At 34.1% G+C, this 13,596-nt stretch overlaps 1 protein-coding gene across 3 annotated transcripts in view; it reads left to right on the forward strand.

Moving 5' to 3' along the window:
- The window catches only part of LOC134800708 (RNA-binding protein fusilli), a 133,522-nt gene extending 121,321 nt beyond the window's left edge, over positions 1-12,201 (forward strand). The window contains exons 14-16 of one of the 3 annotated variants that reach the window (XM_063773216.1): positions 32-116; positions 7,784-7,924; positions 8,444-12,201. In XM_063773216.1, coding sequence (XP_063629286.1) covers positions 32-116; positions 7,784-7,924; positions 8,444-8,613 — 396 coding nt within the window. In that variant the 3' untranslated portion in view covers positions 8,614-12,201. Of the gene's footprint in view, positions 1-31; positions 4,774-7,783; positions 7,925-8,443 lie in introns of those variants that run through there. The other 2 variants (XM_063773217.1, XM_063773214.1) reach the window with 2 other exon arrangements.
- The last annotated feature ends 1,395 nt before the right edge of the window (positions 12,202-13,596 follow it).

A 13,596-nucleotide genomic window follows, 5' to 3' on the forward strand; every position in this document is an offset into this window, starting at 1 on the left:
AGCCGGTTTCTGATGAAAACGTTATTGGCAGGTGTTCCAGTGCTCCGGCGACGACATGAACCTGGTGCTGACCGGCGGCGTGACGCCCGCCACCTCGCCCAAGGTGCTGTCCCCCGGTACGTTGGTCTCCCCCCCGCCCCCCGCGCCGCGCCTGCTCGCGCAGCACATCGCGCACCAGAGCCTGCTCGCGCGCCAGCACGAGAACCTGCTCCTCGCCTCCATGCGCCCGCCCCCCACCATGCTCCCCGTGCTGCCCACCTACCAGATCCGCTCCCCCTCCCCGGCGCCGCAGTATCAGCTCCAACAGTTCCTACCCCAACCGGTCGTTCCGATCACAAATAAGAGGTCTTACGAGCGCGCTTTCACTCAAACTACGGAGGCGCCTCCGGCCAAGCGGCAGTACCTACCGCCTCAGCTAGCACCCTCTATGTCCCTCCCTATGGGTCTGTCCTACGGAACGTCCACTCCTATATTCTCCTACGCGAACACGAGTCCGGCGATGCTCTCGTACGCGAACGCGCTTCAGGCGGGGTTACCGGCGGCCATGCCGGCCGGGTACGGTACGGCGTTGTCGGCGGCGTTGCCTCCGACTATGACTACGCCGTTTCCGGCCACGTTTTCAATGCTGCAATCCATGTATCCGTACTACCCTGGCGTTTAAAGCTTAGGAATTTGCGTTTTTTATAACATATCAATAATAGATTGACGTCAAACGGTAGACGATGTATACGAAAGTTTTTAATACGTATAGATATTTTATCTGATGAGAGCGAAATGAGAATACTAACTAAGTATACCTATAAAGTTAACTATGGTTAACTTTAGAAAAATATACGATCCTCGATCCTTATGATCTAAGGCGCTTTGTATAGCAGAAAAATGCGTTTACTTAAAAAGTTAGAATACTTATTGTTGAATTAAGGAACAGTGCCTTGGATGTTATCCGGGTTTTAAGTAAAATTTAAGTACATTTTATAAAAATAATCCCCCGTTTTAATAACAACAATATAGGAAGATTAATTAGTATTAGAGTACTAGGGTACTAATATCGTAAAATTATCGACAATTCGTTGAAACAGGGTAAACCAAGCTCAAAGTTTAACAGTGTTGTGTCCGTGTTATTGATATTGTAGCTTATTGAATTTATTAAAATAAGACAGCTATAGATTTAAGCTAAATATACCAGTTTGACGCGTTTAGGAGACACATTCCAAAATAAATACGTTGGCATTTTCGGCACATTATTTCTTACGCTTTAATGGAAATCATAAGTGTTCTCTTTACTTTGAACTTTGCACGCAAACTATCTATAGTTATGTTAACATTTAACGGTTATTTTTAACGGCAGTTATTTTTAGCAGCTTGATATTTTCGTTACGTTAAGTACTTACTATACTACAATCAAGTTCTTGTTGAATTTATACTGACTTTAATGTTGTTGAATCGTCGTGTTTTTAATCAATTAAATATAAGAATATAAGTAAGGGATGTTCCATCATTTCGTCAAATACCTTTAGCCGGTATATCATTTGGGCGATTTTCACTGCCAGAGCTTTTAATGAATCAATAAATAACTGGTTACTTATTTGCCTTTAGTACGGTTAAATAAAAATGTCCAAATAATATTTAGCTGAATTTTGTTTCCCGAGATGATAGAGCATTTTAAAAATCAGAGGTTGTTTATATTATGACAAGTTAGAATACCTAAGTGTGATTAGTTAAAATGTGATTACTTTTAACTTTAGACATTCCATGATTTAAAGACAAAGTTTTTTGCCAATTTTTTTAGAGACTGATCAGAAGTCTGAAAAACATGCTGATTTCTTTTATGTACTTATGTTAGTACTTTTTTGCGTTTTTATGAGTACAATGCACTTTTGTGGTTAGTATACACTTTTTATGTTAGGCGTCTGTATATGTATAGATGTTGTGTTTTTTGCGTTTTTAGCACGAGGAATCAATTTAAGTAATATTAAATGCCTAGTATATACCGCGAGATTTCGCATTTGTAAATCATATTTTGTTTATACTTATACATTCTATACGAGTTCGAATTTTTTGCTAAGACGTTTTTGCACAAGCGTAGCTACATATATCTATAAATAAAATACGTCCTATTTTTTGCTTAGCGCAGTTGGTTATTCGAGCAGCAATTTTATATTAGGTTTATCGTGTCGTTAGTAATAGGTGAAGCATCGCTATTCCCATCTCTCTTTCCTTTGATTCCTTTCCCTCCTTTTCTAGGACGCATTCACTTTAACAATTTTTTGCATAGATACCAAGCTTAAAGTCATCATCATTTACCTCACACCACTTAGTTTAAAAGGTATTAAAATATCAATAGATATTTAGTACGAAATTCCAAAAACTACCAGCAGTGTCATAACGAAAAATAAACGTTTCGATAACGTTTATCTTAAAATATAACGTTATACCATATACTACATCTACATATTTAGTTTTTGTATAAAATATAAAGCGTGTGTCTCTTTCACACTATGGTAACCAAGTGACGAATGCTTTGTTATTTTGCAACAAACATGAACTTTAGTTTTGGAATTTAGTACTAAACTGGGTGACCTGTATAATGAACTTAGTATTCCTTAAAATAACGTCATGTTGTCTATGGTGTTGCCATGTCTCAATCACTATAGGTCCTGGGCTTTCACACGGTGGAAAGGCTAATATATTTGTTCTGTCATTTCTAAAATGTATTTACTGATAAATTGCCCTGGTTCAAGTTTTTCATCGATCATAGTGATCCGTTCACTCTTACATGTGTAAGAGGGAGAGGATACTTTATGTCGATGAAAATTTGTTTATGGGTGTTCATTATAACCTTGATTTTGCTTTAAACAAAATTATAATGAACATAATATTATACGTACTAAGTATACCATGGAATTGTTTACATGGCGATGAAGTGTGTAACTTAATTGGTGTATCCGAGGGGTCGTGTTTTGGAAAATGGGCATGTTTTGTGGTAAATCGGTAAGTTGCACTCATTACTATATATATTTATGAAGGACATTCTGATCGTTTAGAGTTCTATTCGAGATTTTGGTAATCACTAGTTTTTAGAACTGTCGTTTTGTACGAAACCGGTGACTAATACCGTTTTTTCTGTGATTTTTTAACGTTTCAAAAAGAGTCTAACGCTGTGCATCAAATTATTCCACAGTTTGTTGTTTTGAACCCTCAGTTCCAAACAAAAATAAATCGCTCTTGTTACGTGTTCCCGCCTACCATTATAAAACAAAATCCCCCGCCGCGTCTGTCTGTTTGTGTGTTTGTTCGCGATAAACTCAAAAACTACTAAACGAATTATCATGCGGTTGTCACCTATCAATAGATATATGTGTATATATGGGATTCTTGAGGAAGGATTAGGTTTATAATTTGCTAACCCGTGCGAAGCCGGAGCGGGTCGCTAGTGATCAATATATAATATTATATCGGACTCTTTCGTTTCCTTAAAAATCACAGAGAAACGTTATTGTTAAAGTACCTACTCTAAAAAAATGTCTCTTGTTCGGCAGACTCGTCACTCGATTAGTGGTTCATAATTTCTGAATAGAAATAAGGTTAGCATGGATTGCTTAATTTATCTTATTTTAAGGACGGGGTTGCATGGCTCGACGTGACTTTCGCTTTGTAGAGTGAACGTTTTCCACAGCACAGCCGCCGGATACAACGACATATTCTATTAATTGTACAACGTTCTATACTTGGTAATATGGTCTCTAAACCTTACTTGGTAAGTTCTATTTTAAACTCACGCTTATTTATAATTAAAATCGTTCTTTTACTGATAGACAATTAAGGTTTATATTGCTAATAGAAGTAAGTATGTACTTAAATATCAATACATATTTGTACTGGCATCTTTAGTATGTTTATATAAAGAATAATCTTTTTTAATAGAGTTCTTTATGAACATAAGTCTACTCTTTTAGAACTCGACTCTACATAAAGTTAACGAGTTATCAATTTACCAAGATAACGGTTATCGAGACCATAATGTCAATTTCTGACTAGGTATTCGGGTCTCCTCCAGTCATTTAGCGCTATATCCACAGCTTTTTCTTCTGCTATTCTGAGCCTTTATATGCTTTCACTTCGAATTATATATTTCAACGATCTTTTTAGTGCTATAAAAATATTTTTGCGTCATTGATGATTTTTATAAAAGTTATGTTTTCTAATGACTTTTAAAATGATCGGTTTATTTTTAATGTTACGTAAAGTGGAGTGGTTGGTCATACTGTATTTGGAACTTTCTTGGAATTATGATTCAATATTATGGACTAACATCAAATTTAGTAACTTATAGTTAACGGTAATTAACGCATATATGGGTTTGAACACAGTAATATGAAACGATCTAGTACAAAAACTTGTTGAAATATAGTTTTGTTAAACAGTGACTGGGGGAAGTGGTGTGAGGAATAGGTAGAACTCTCGTCAGCATAACGGTTAAATTAACGGTTAATTTTAACGGAAACATTATTAATGATTAAAAATACAAGCTTAATTTCGGTTATCGGTTGCTATTTCTTGCTACTTTTGAAACACGCCCGCAGTTTATATTTGAAATCACTATAACGGAAATTTAGCTTTTATTTTTACTTTCTTAAACATCAATAAGTAGAACTAAGGCGTTCCGTGTAATTTAATCACCTTGTTAGTGTCGCATTGATTTTTATTATAATTATTTTAGTTGGCTAATTATAGTTTATTGCGTATTTTTAAATAAAGCGATTATCTTCGTGATATTGCAAGTTTCTCTGGTTGGTTGGTTGTGCTATTTTTGTTTCTTCGTAGGCTTGTGTCCATAGAATTGGTACTGTGAAGGGTCTAACACACTTGGCTTGTCCTCGCCCTACAAATTGACGTAAATATATGTTCTACTAACATATGTTATATATATATCTTACTGCTATATAATCATTTTATTTACCAACCATACCATTAAAATAATATCTATTGATTTATTTTCAGGCATGTAGATATAAGTACACAATAATAGATTTAGGTACTTACTTATGGAATACAATTACATTATACCGTATATTCAAATTCTTTAGGGTGCACATTACTACACATGTACAATCGTTCACGGAGCAAAATGTCTAAACCACTGCACATTTTTTATCCATTTGCAGGTTATCACAAAATATTCCCTTCACAGGTGACCAAGTCATTACTCAAATAGCACAATCATCCCGTCCTCCCCTAACATATAGCTTAAATTAACTATGTTTATGGCCAATAACTAGACGGTTAACAGGCGGAGCTCTCTGATTGGAAGGCCAATTGAAGTCAATTAACCAATCACAGAGCTGCTGCAGTCTAGTAACCCGTAGATAATGCCTATATACCTAAATATATGTAACATTATTACGGCTCCTTGATTTGCTCTGGACTTGTTCGAGGATCATGCAGACTGACATGCATATATGTGTTAAAAGACTTCCTAGTTAGAACATTGGCTAAAAAGTCTCCGGGGGAAGGTTCCTTCACAAAAAAGCACAGGTTTCATAAAGGATAATACGTACAATAAGGCCAGCTTAGATTACGACATTATTGTTCATGTTTTATGTGGTGGGTACAATTGCTGACGTTTTAATTACGGCGATTATTTTCTTAGACTTATTTGATATAAATAATAATTGATGATTAGGTATTATGTTGCACGAAAACAGCGTAATTAGAACGTCAGTAGTCGCTCTACAGATACTAAACAAAGAAATATATTTTGCAAAATATAAGAAATTACATTATTTTCAGATATTTTGCAGAATTATAAAGTGGAGCCAAACCAACACCCTAATATATATGAATTATAACAACGTGGCGTGTCACAAAGTTAACTGGACTGACATTATTCATGTCGCAGTCTATGCTTGCCTTTACATGACCTGCTTCCAAATGCATGTACAGGTGACAGAGATGGATAAACATGTATAACAGGGATCTCCGCTTAGTGTGTTGTAGAAGAACTGTTTTTGTGCTTAATATAGTGGATTTAAGAGGGTCCCTTAATGGCCAGGTGTAGCGTACAGCTGGAGAAGTAAGTATACATTGTTGAGGGTTCACAACAAAGTTTCCTTCTGTTTATTATCGCACTACAACCTCAGCTTAATGATTTTGCTTTTCAATTTGCTAACAGTGCTTTTGAAATAAGCGTATCTAAGTACGAAATTAAAAATTGGTTAAAATTGGAAATATGCAACGTGAGGTGGTCGATAATTAAGTTCTCCGGGGTTGCAAAATTCTGTATTAAATAGTTACTTAAGGTTGTCATCTGCTTCACTATATTTTACATTTTATATTTTTACGTTTAAAAACAACTCCGTGTTTCAGCATAATACTTATTATCTTATTTAAATAAATTTTCTATCATATACCTACTTCTGCAGGCAGACCAATAAAATCCATAATATTATTGAAAGGGATTCATGCTTAGCTTTAGTTAATCTGAGGTCGTAGTAGGGTACTAGGCAAGCATAAGTCTGGTAAAGTCCGCAGCTTGGTGTCGGCGGCGCCGTGTGTAACCGATTGGTGTAAGTTGCGCACTGCTTTGGTGGACTGTTAACGTACTGAGACTCTGATGGTGAGTGTTCATCTTGTTTTTAATACATACATTGTGTATGTCTCTTTGTACCGTTACTTACGCAATGACGTTCTATGTTTATCTGAGAGATTTTGGTGGATCTCGTTTTTTACCGTTATCAAAACAACGTTATTAAGTTTTTAATATTACTTATTAAGCATTTTGTGTAAATTTTTCTTTGCAAAAATGTTTATTAATTTTTTTATTAATATAAGTGCCAAAAACTCTCAGTTACACATGTTAACCTTCACAACAAGAAAAAATATCTACATATCTATTTATATGGGCTCTATAAGCACCTAAGGAAATACATTGGTGGGTCCTATTGGGAAATAGCATTTGGCATATTATATAATTATACTAAAATATTAACATTAATTCCGAAAAATGAAATACGTCATACATTCTAAATATAGTACCTTGTAGTTATTGCGTGACTAACAAAAATGCATGATTCTGATTTTGTGTACCGTTTATTTACTTCAATGGTTACTTGAAATATTATATGATCCGTCTCCATTGGTAATCGCAAACTTGACAAACGAAACATTTTTACGAAATTATCAATCATAAACCATGGATCAATTCATCATTAAATATAAACGTAATAAATCATTAGAATATTTGCAAAATTGTAATATGTAGTTAGTACTTTAGAGTCTATAGACTATCACAATAAATCGACCTTATAAAAAAAGTGAATATGCGTGGTCATATGTCATTTACACAAGTCTCATTTTCGTATGAGTAAGAAGTACCTACTTGTGCGCTCATTTATTTTCTTGAAAGACTTAGTTATTTGTAATATAATATGAACATTTTTATTGCTAAACATAACTAAGTTCATAGAATTCATGGCCTACGCTTAAAGAGTAATCAAAATAGTTATAGATAACTTAGTGCTGGTAGGCAAGCTCTAAGGAATCCCAAAACGTAGGTTGTGTCGTCAAAACCTAGACTCATATTAATTAACTACGTTTTTTTTTAAACATCGAGATAAACAACACAATTAGATATGTAGCAGTAGGACTTATACATATAGTCTGATGATTATGAAACTTAAATAATGTTTAATTCTTATAGTTTCACATCCTATAAACTTATATACTTATGGCGTTTTATAACATGGCATACATATAAGCATGCTGAATTAATATTTATGCACAGGGCCTCTCACATATTACTACCCGACGATGGGCCCGACGCTGCCGCCGCCGCTGGTGTACTGGACGTACCCCACGCCCCCCGTGTCGCCCGCCCACTACTACCACCCGCCTCACCATCCGCAGACTATGGTAACGAACACTTGTACGAGTTCTTGTATATCATACTAAATTTAAATTTTAAAGTGGAAAAAGTAATGTCTTGTATGAGTAATTTTTCCACTTTTAAATTTATTCTAAGCTTAATAGCATCGTTTGCAGACTTCTACTTGATAAAAATTAAAATTTTACTAAATTACCTTATTTTATAACACAAAACTAATCCGAATCCGCACAACGTAGCGGCGTGCGGACCCCATTCGATGTAAAGACCTTAACTTTGCCAAGCAATATAAGTATAGTCGACACTCGTGTTTTGCAAGCGCACGAACGGTGAGCGAAAAATCAATCAGCTGCTGATTTTTTAATTTTATACCAAGTCGGTTGCAAAAAATCATACAGCCCGCCTGAGAGTAAGCAGTTCTCGTAGCCTAGCCCAGTTTCAGTCACTTATGAAAAATAATTACTTTTAATTGTATTTATTTTTTCTTCTTTCGTAGCTTACTATGAAAACTCAATTGCGATAGAAACTAAAAATGAAATCCTATGTTTAATTGTTTTGCAGATGCCGGATGTGGTGTCAGTTGGAGGCGGGTCCCCCCTCCCCATCCCCCCTCCCGCGGCCTGTCCGGAATGGCCCATATACATGGTCAATTAGTCAAGCTTCTTGTTGGCTCAAAATTAATTGGACCTACTCGTATAGACCGTAGTAATCACAACACAACTAAAAATTAATGAACATTATTTTTTTAATATTTTGATAGTCTATTTCATGATGTTTATTCATTGTGTATATTTTTTGAACGTTACAAGCATACGTGTCATTTTAATATGTTGACAGCGATGCTTAGTTTTTAAAAAAATGTGAAAATTGTATTTTTAGATATTTATGCAACAGAAAGTAAAACATCACTTGCCATCAATGTCTAACAAAATAATAATTTAATGGCTCAAATATAGTGATATTTTCAGACAAATAATTATATCATTATGATATTATTTTTATTACAAACATATTATTTATAAATAGGTAAGCTACACGTTACGTTTTTGCAATTTTCTGAATATTTCGATGTTATTTCCCAAAAAATCTATATACTTATCTGTTGTTATTTTTAAATAATTTAGTGGCACATTAACTAGTGTACCAGTACGCAAGAATTTTCACAAATATTTTTATAACATTTACAGATTCTACCAAAACGTAAATCGTGCAAATCTATTACAATTTTATACATATCTTATTTATAAATCTTATGTAAAAATGTATTTATCTCTTTAAGTAGTTCCTCTCACAGAATTCTTCAAATATGTTGAATACATTATTTTGTATTCTGAGTTCTCACTATATAATATTTTAATCTAAAAACAACGAAACGCAGTGATATATAAACGGTGCTGTTTGTTAATTATTTTTGTAGAAAATAAACCAAATAAATATTTTATCAAAATAATATCTATTATACACTAGACTTATAGTTTAAGACAACGCTCAATTAGAAATAGCTAAATAAATCGAGAATTTTGTTACTACAGAAATAGGCCATACAGTTAAGATTTTTCACCTACTTGAGCATTTTCTCGTGATTATTGTATAAATTAAAGGATTAAAGTTACGTAATACTTGTTTGAGTCCATATTAATATGATTTTAAATCTTCAAAACATAAGACTTTGACTATGTGTTATTTTAACTGAACATTGCTCATTAGACTAAGATTCGCAATATGCTCAAGTGGCGTATACATCTTGAGCCTGCCAAGCCAGATTTGACTTTGTTATTTACGGTAAAATACAGGTCCTTTCTTGCCAAAATACTGATTGGGCTTATCATAATAAGCTAGAAACTGTTATATTTGGCTTGCGTAGTTTAGAAGTTATAGAATTACCTAGTTATTTCTTCTATCATGTTGACTGTTTAAAATTTTACTATTTTTGTAAAGAAAGGATTTATCTTATTTTTTAGATTGCCCTAATGCTAATACAGGAAAAATCATCAACATAAAAGATTTCCATAAAACAATCCTAAATCATAATAGCTATTAATTAAATCTAAGTAATTTACTAGGCATAATACCTAATTTAAATGTAAAAAGTATACAACAAAATCTTCAAATGTCTTCCAATTTTGTAAAATAGTATTGTATTTATTTAAGTATGTCACAAAATATTGTGATAGTTGTAATAACTAAAGTTTAGATACAATAATAAACCGTTATTATATGACGAAAAAAAAAAACGTTATGTGAGAAAGTGTTTAAAAACGTGAAAATAACGTTTATGTCTTAAGTAAATTAATATAAAAATGATATTAATATGAAATCTTAAGAGCGAATAATTTTCAAAATTTGTTATAATAATGTACCTATTATATTTTGTATTAGACAGTTAGTCGTTATTAGTTACGTTCAAAAACGTTGAATAAACGTCAAGTTACGTTTGGTAAAAGTTGACAATAAAATTAAAATCACGTTGAAAAAGCGATATAATATGAAAATTTAGTTCGAAAGAATTTATTTTTAAGTATTGGTCAGTACATGTTGTTTTTAAGTTTTAAACCATGACATTGGAAGTTTAAATGAATTATTATAAATACACTGTTAAATGTTTCTTATTATAACGTCGTTTTCATATCTATGTATTTGTTGTTGTTCTACTATCGATGGAAATGAGTTTATCAAATACGGTTGGCCTTGAAGCCGCTGAAAGAAACTCTTCACATTTTATTTTATTTTATTGCATGCCCTTACTTAAATCAGTTGTCCTAGAATTAGACCAAGAAAAGTCTGCAGCGATTTTGATAGCCCACGCAGTGCAAGTGTTATTCACCTACACGTCATAATTTCCTAGAAGTTTGACGTTTAAAATGACATTTGCACTGCGTGGGCTATCAAAATCGCTGCAGACTTTTCTTGGTCTGACTCTAACTGGCATCCAATGATTCTAGTAATGGCAGTCAGATTCTTACGTACCTATTAAAAGGACGAATAACGAAAATCGAAATTTCGTTATCTGACTCTATCACTAGCCAAGCTATAGTTGGTCAAACCAAATTTGTCAGTAAATAAGAACAAAGAAACTATACTCATCCTTATCTTTTGGGTTCTAGTACTTAAGACAAAGATAGTATGATTCTCTCTATGTTTGAAATGAGACAGTCCTTTGACAAACTATATATAAGCGTATTCGTGCGATAAAGAGGCAGATATCGAAATTTCGTTCTTCATTTTTCGCGGTAGGCCCTCTGCTACTCAGACCCGTTGTTTGGCAGAATATATATTATATTTAATATTTATTATGAGTAATAGTACTTTTCATATATCGTTGTTCGTACAATAACAATACAAAATATTACATGAAATTCATCATAAAAGTATGTCCATGCAATAAATTATTTGTAAAAAGTATTGAGGCATGAGGAAACTAGCGCAATGACCCTATTATACCATCTAGGGTAATCTGCCAGTAACTGGCCGCCCTAAACTAAAAATGAATTCTATTCACCTATAAACAGAATTCATTTATTTTCTTTGATATTATAGAATAGTATTTAGGTAAGGATAGTGGTTGATCAAATTAGCTAAATTAAGTGCAAAAATATACATAAACAACCAAGATACCGAAATTGAATACCGGTTAATTTGTATGAAAAATATACCGGTATTCGGTCCCTGGTTTATAGGTGAATAGAATTCATTTGGTGGCCAATTACTGGCGAATTACCCTACATATATCATTTACTTTATATTAATTACACTGCAGTTTAGGGGCTGTCCATAAATTACGTCATCGTTTTTTAACGATTTTTGACCCCCCCCCCCCCCCCCTTAAAATCATCCAAAAAACATGCTTCGAATGACCCCGTTTCCTCCTACGTCATGCTACCATCATCCGATGTCCAGACCCGCCCCCCCCTAATTTGAAATGACGTAATTTATGAATAGCCCCTTATCTGTGTTACCTATTATTTTATTTAGATCTGACAGATTTTTAATACAATTTATTATCAGAACTATTTTATATAAAATCTTTAGGACTATTGGAATAATTATAAATTTGTTACTTTTTTTATAAAAAGTGCCACTTCATAAAAATATTTTTCCTTAGAAGTGGTACTTTGAAATTGTTACCTACTTTCTGTTGATTTTTATATAAATCTGTTAATGTCGTAGTGTTATTTTTAGTATTTTAGATAGATTTAGTCAAAATAGAACGTGCAATGTTAGAAATTAGACATGTCTCGATGTTTAATGCCAAAAGTTGTTTGGTTTCATATCATACAAAGTGAATTGTTCCGATAAATAAATATAGATCCATCATATAATGCATTTTTATTGTTAGGTACCCGTTTCTCTACTCTAACCTTAGAGCATTTAATAACTGGAGTCGCCTTTAAGAGCTTACCCCTCTGCCGAAAAACTTGCACAATTGTGCAAACTTTTGTATCGACATGGCTATTTGTACGTTACGTACAAATCATGTAGAAATAGCAATACATTTGACGTCCCCTCCCCGCAAAAATCGGCACTGTTTCGTACAGAAAATGACAGCCAAGTCTCCAGTTATTAAGTGCTCTAAGACTCTAACCAACGTTCTTGTGGAATGCAAAATAAATAAGTCTGTAAAAACGTTATTTTTAACACATTCACTGCCGACCTACTAGGAGGATTATCTGTTCGTAGTCGCTTTTCACTACATAGGGATTTTCCTGTTTATCAGCTCCGGTCGTAGGGCAGCTCGCGCTCGCATTGAATATGCTAAAGATTAATTTGAGATTAAACGTTAGATAAAACCAGTCGCAATTGCGAGTCGGACTCGCGCACGAAGAGTTCCGTATCATTACGCAAAAGACGGCAAAAAAATCACGTTTGTTGAATGGGAGCCCCACTTAAATATTTTTTTGCTCTGTTTTTAGTAATTGTTGTTATAGCGGCAACAGAATACATCATCTGTGAAAATTTCAACTGCCTAGCTATCATGTTCATGAGATACAGCCTGGTGACAGACAGACAGACGGACAGCGGAGTCTTCGTAATAGGGTCCCGTTTTTACCCTAAAAAGGTTTGGCTAAAATGAAACAACCGCATACATCATTTCGTTTTATTTGTTACGTCACCACACTTAGTATGACACATAATGTAATCTTAAATTTAAGTAAACCTAACAAATTTTATAGAACTGGAAAAAACGCTATGACAATTTGATGACGCTGCCATATTCCATCGAGAACCCGCATATTGTGACCTCGACCAGTAATGGACTCTTTATAATGGCATAGGCCATAGATGGACACTACATAATTTAACCTTTTGAACGCCAAACGGCGCATCCATTTGTCGTGCCACTGACGCCACGGGGGTAAAATTTAGTTTTATGAATAAATAATGCCAACCTAAAAATGGAGTTTTTCAGGAGATTTTCATCAAAAAACGATCGACGTCAAATGCCGTCTTTGGCGTCGTTGTCACGATTTTGCGTTAACGTCAATTGCCGTCTGTGGCGTTCAAAAGGTTAAAGATCTTACGGCTATAAATTGATTGCTGTTTAACCCATTTCCAGGCCGCACCAATCTACAATGTTTTTTTCGAAAAATCCAAATATATTCCAATTAATCCAGCTTTGATGATTCATTTGAAGACAAGTCAAATTTCCCGAAAGTGCAATCTAATTTGAATCTTAAATCGGAATGCTAAAGTTGAAATTTTGGTCTGGCGCGTAT

The sequence above is a fragment of the Cydia splendana genome, chromosome 20 (assembly GCF_910591565.1).
Source record: "Cydia splendana chromosome 20, ilCydSple1.2, whole genome shotgun sequence".
Taxonomy (NCBI): domain Eukaryota; kingdom Metazoa; phylum Arthropoda; class Insecta; order Lepidoptera; family Tortricidae; genus Cydia; species Cydia splendana.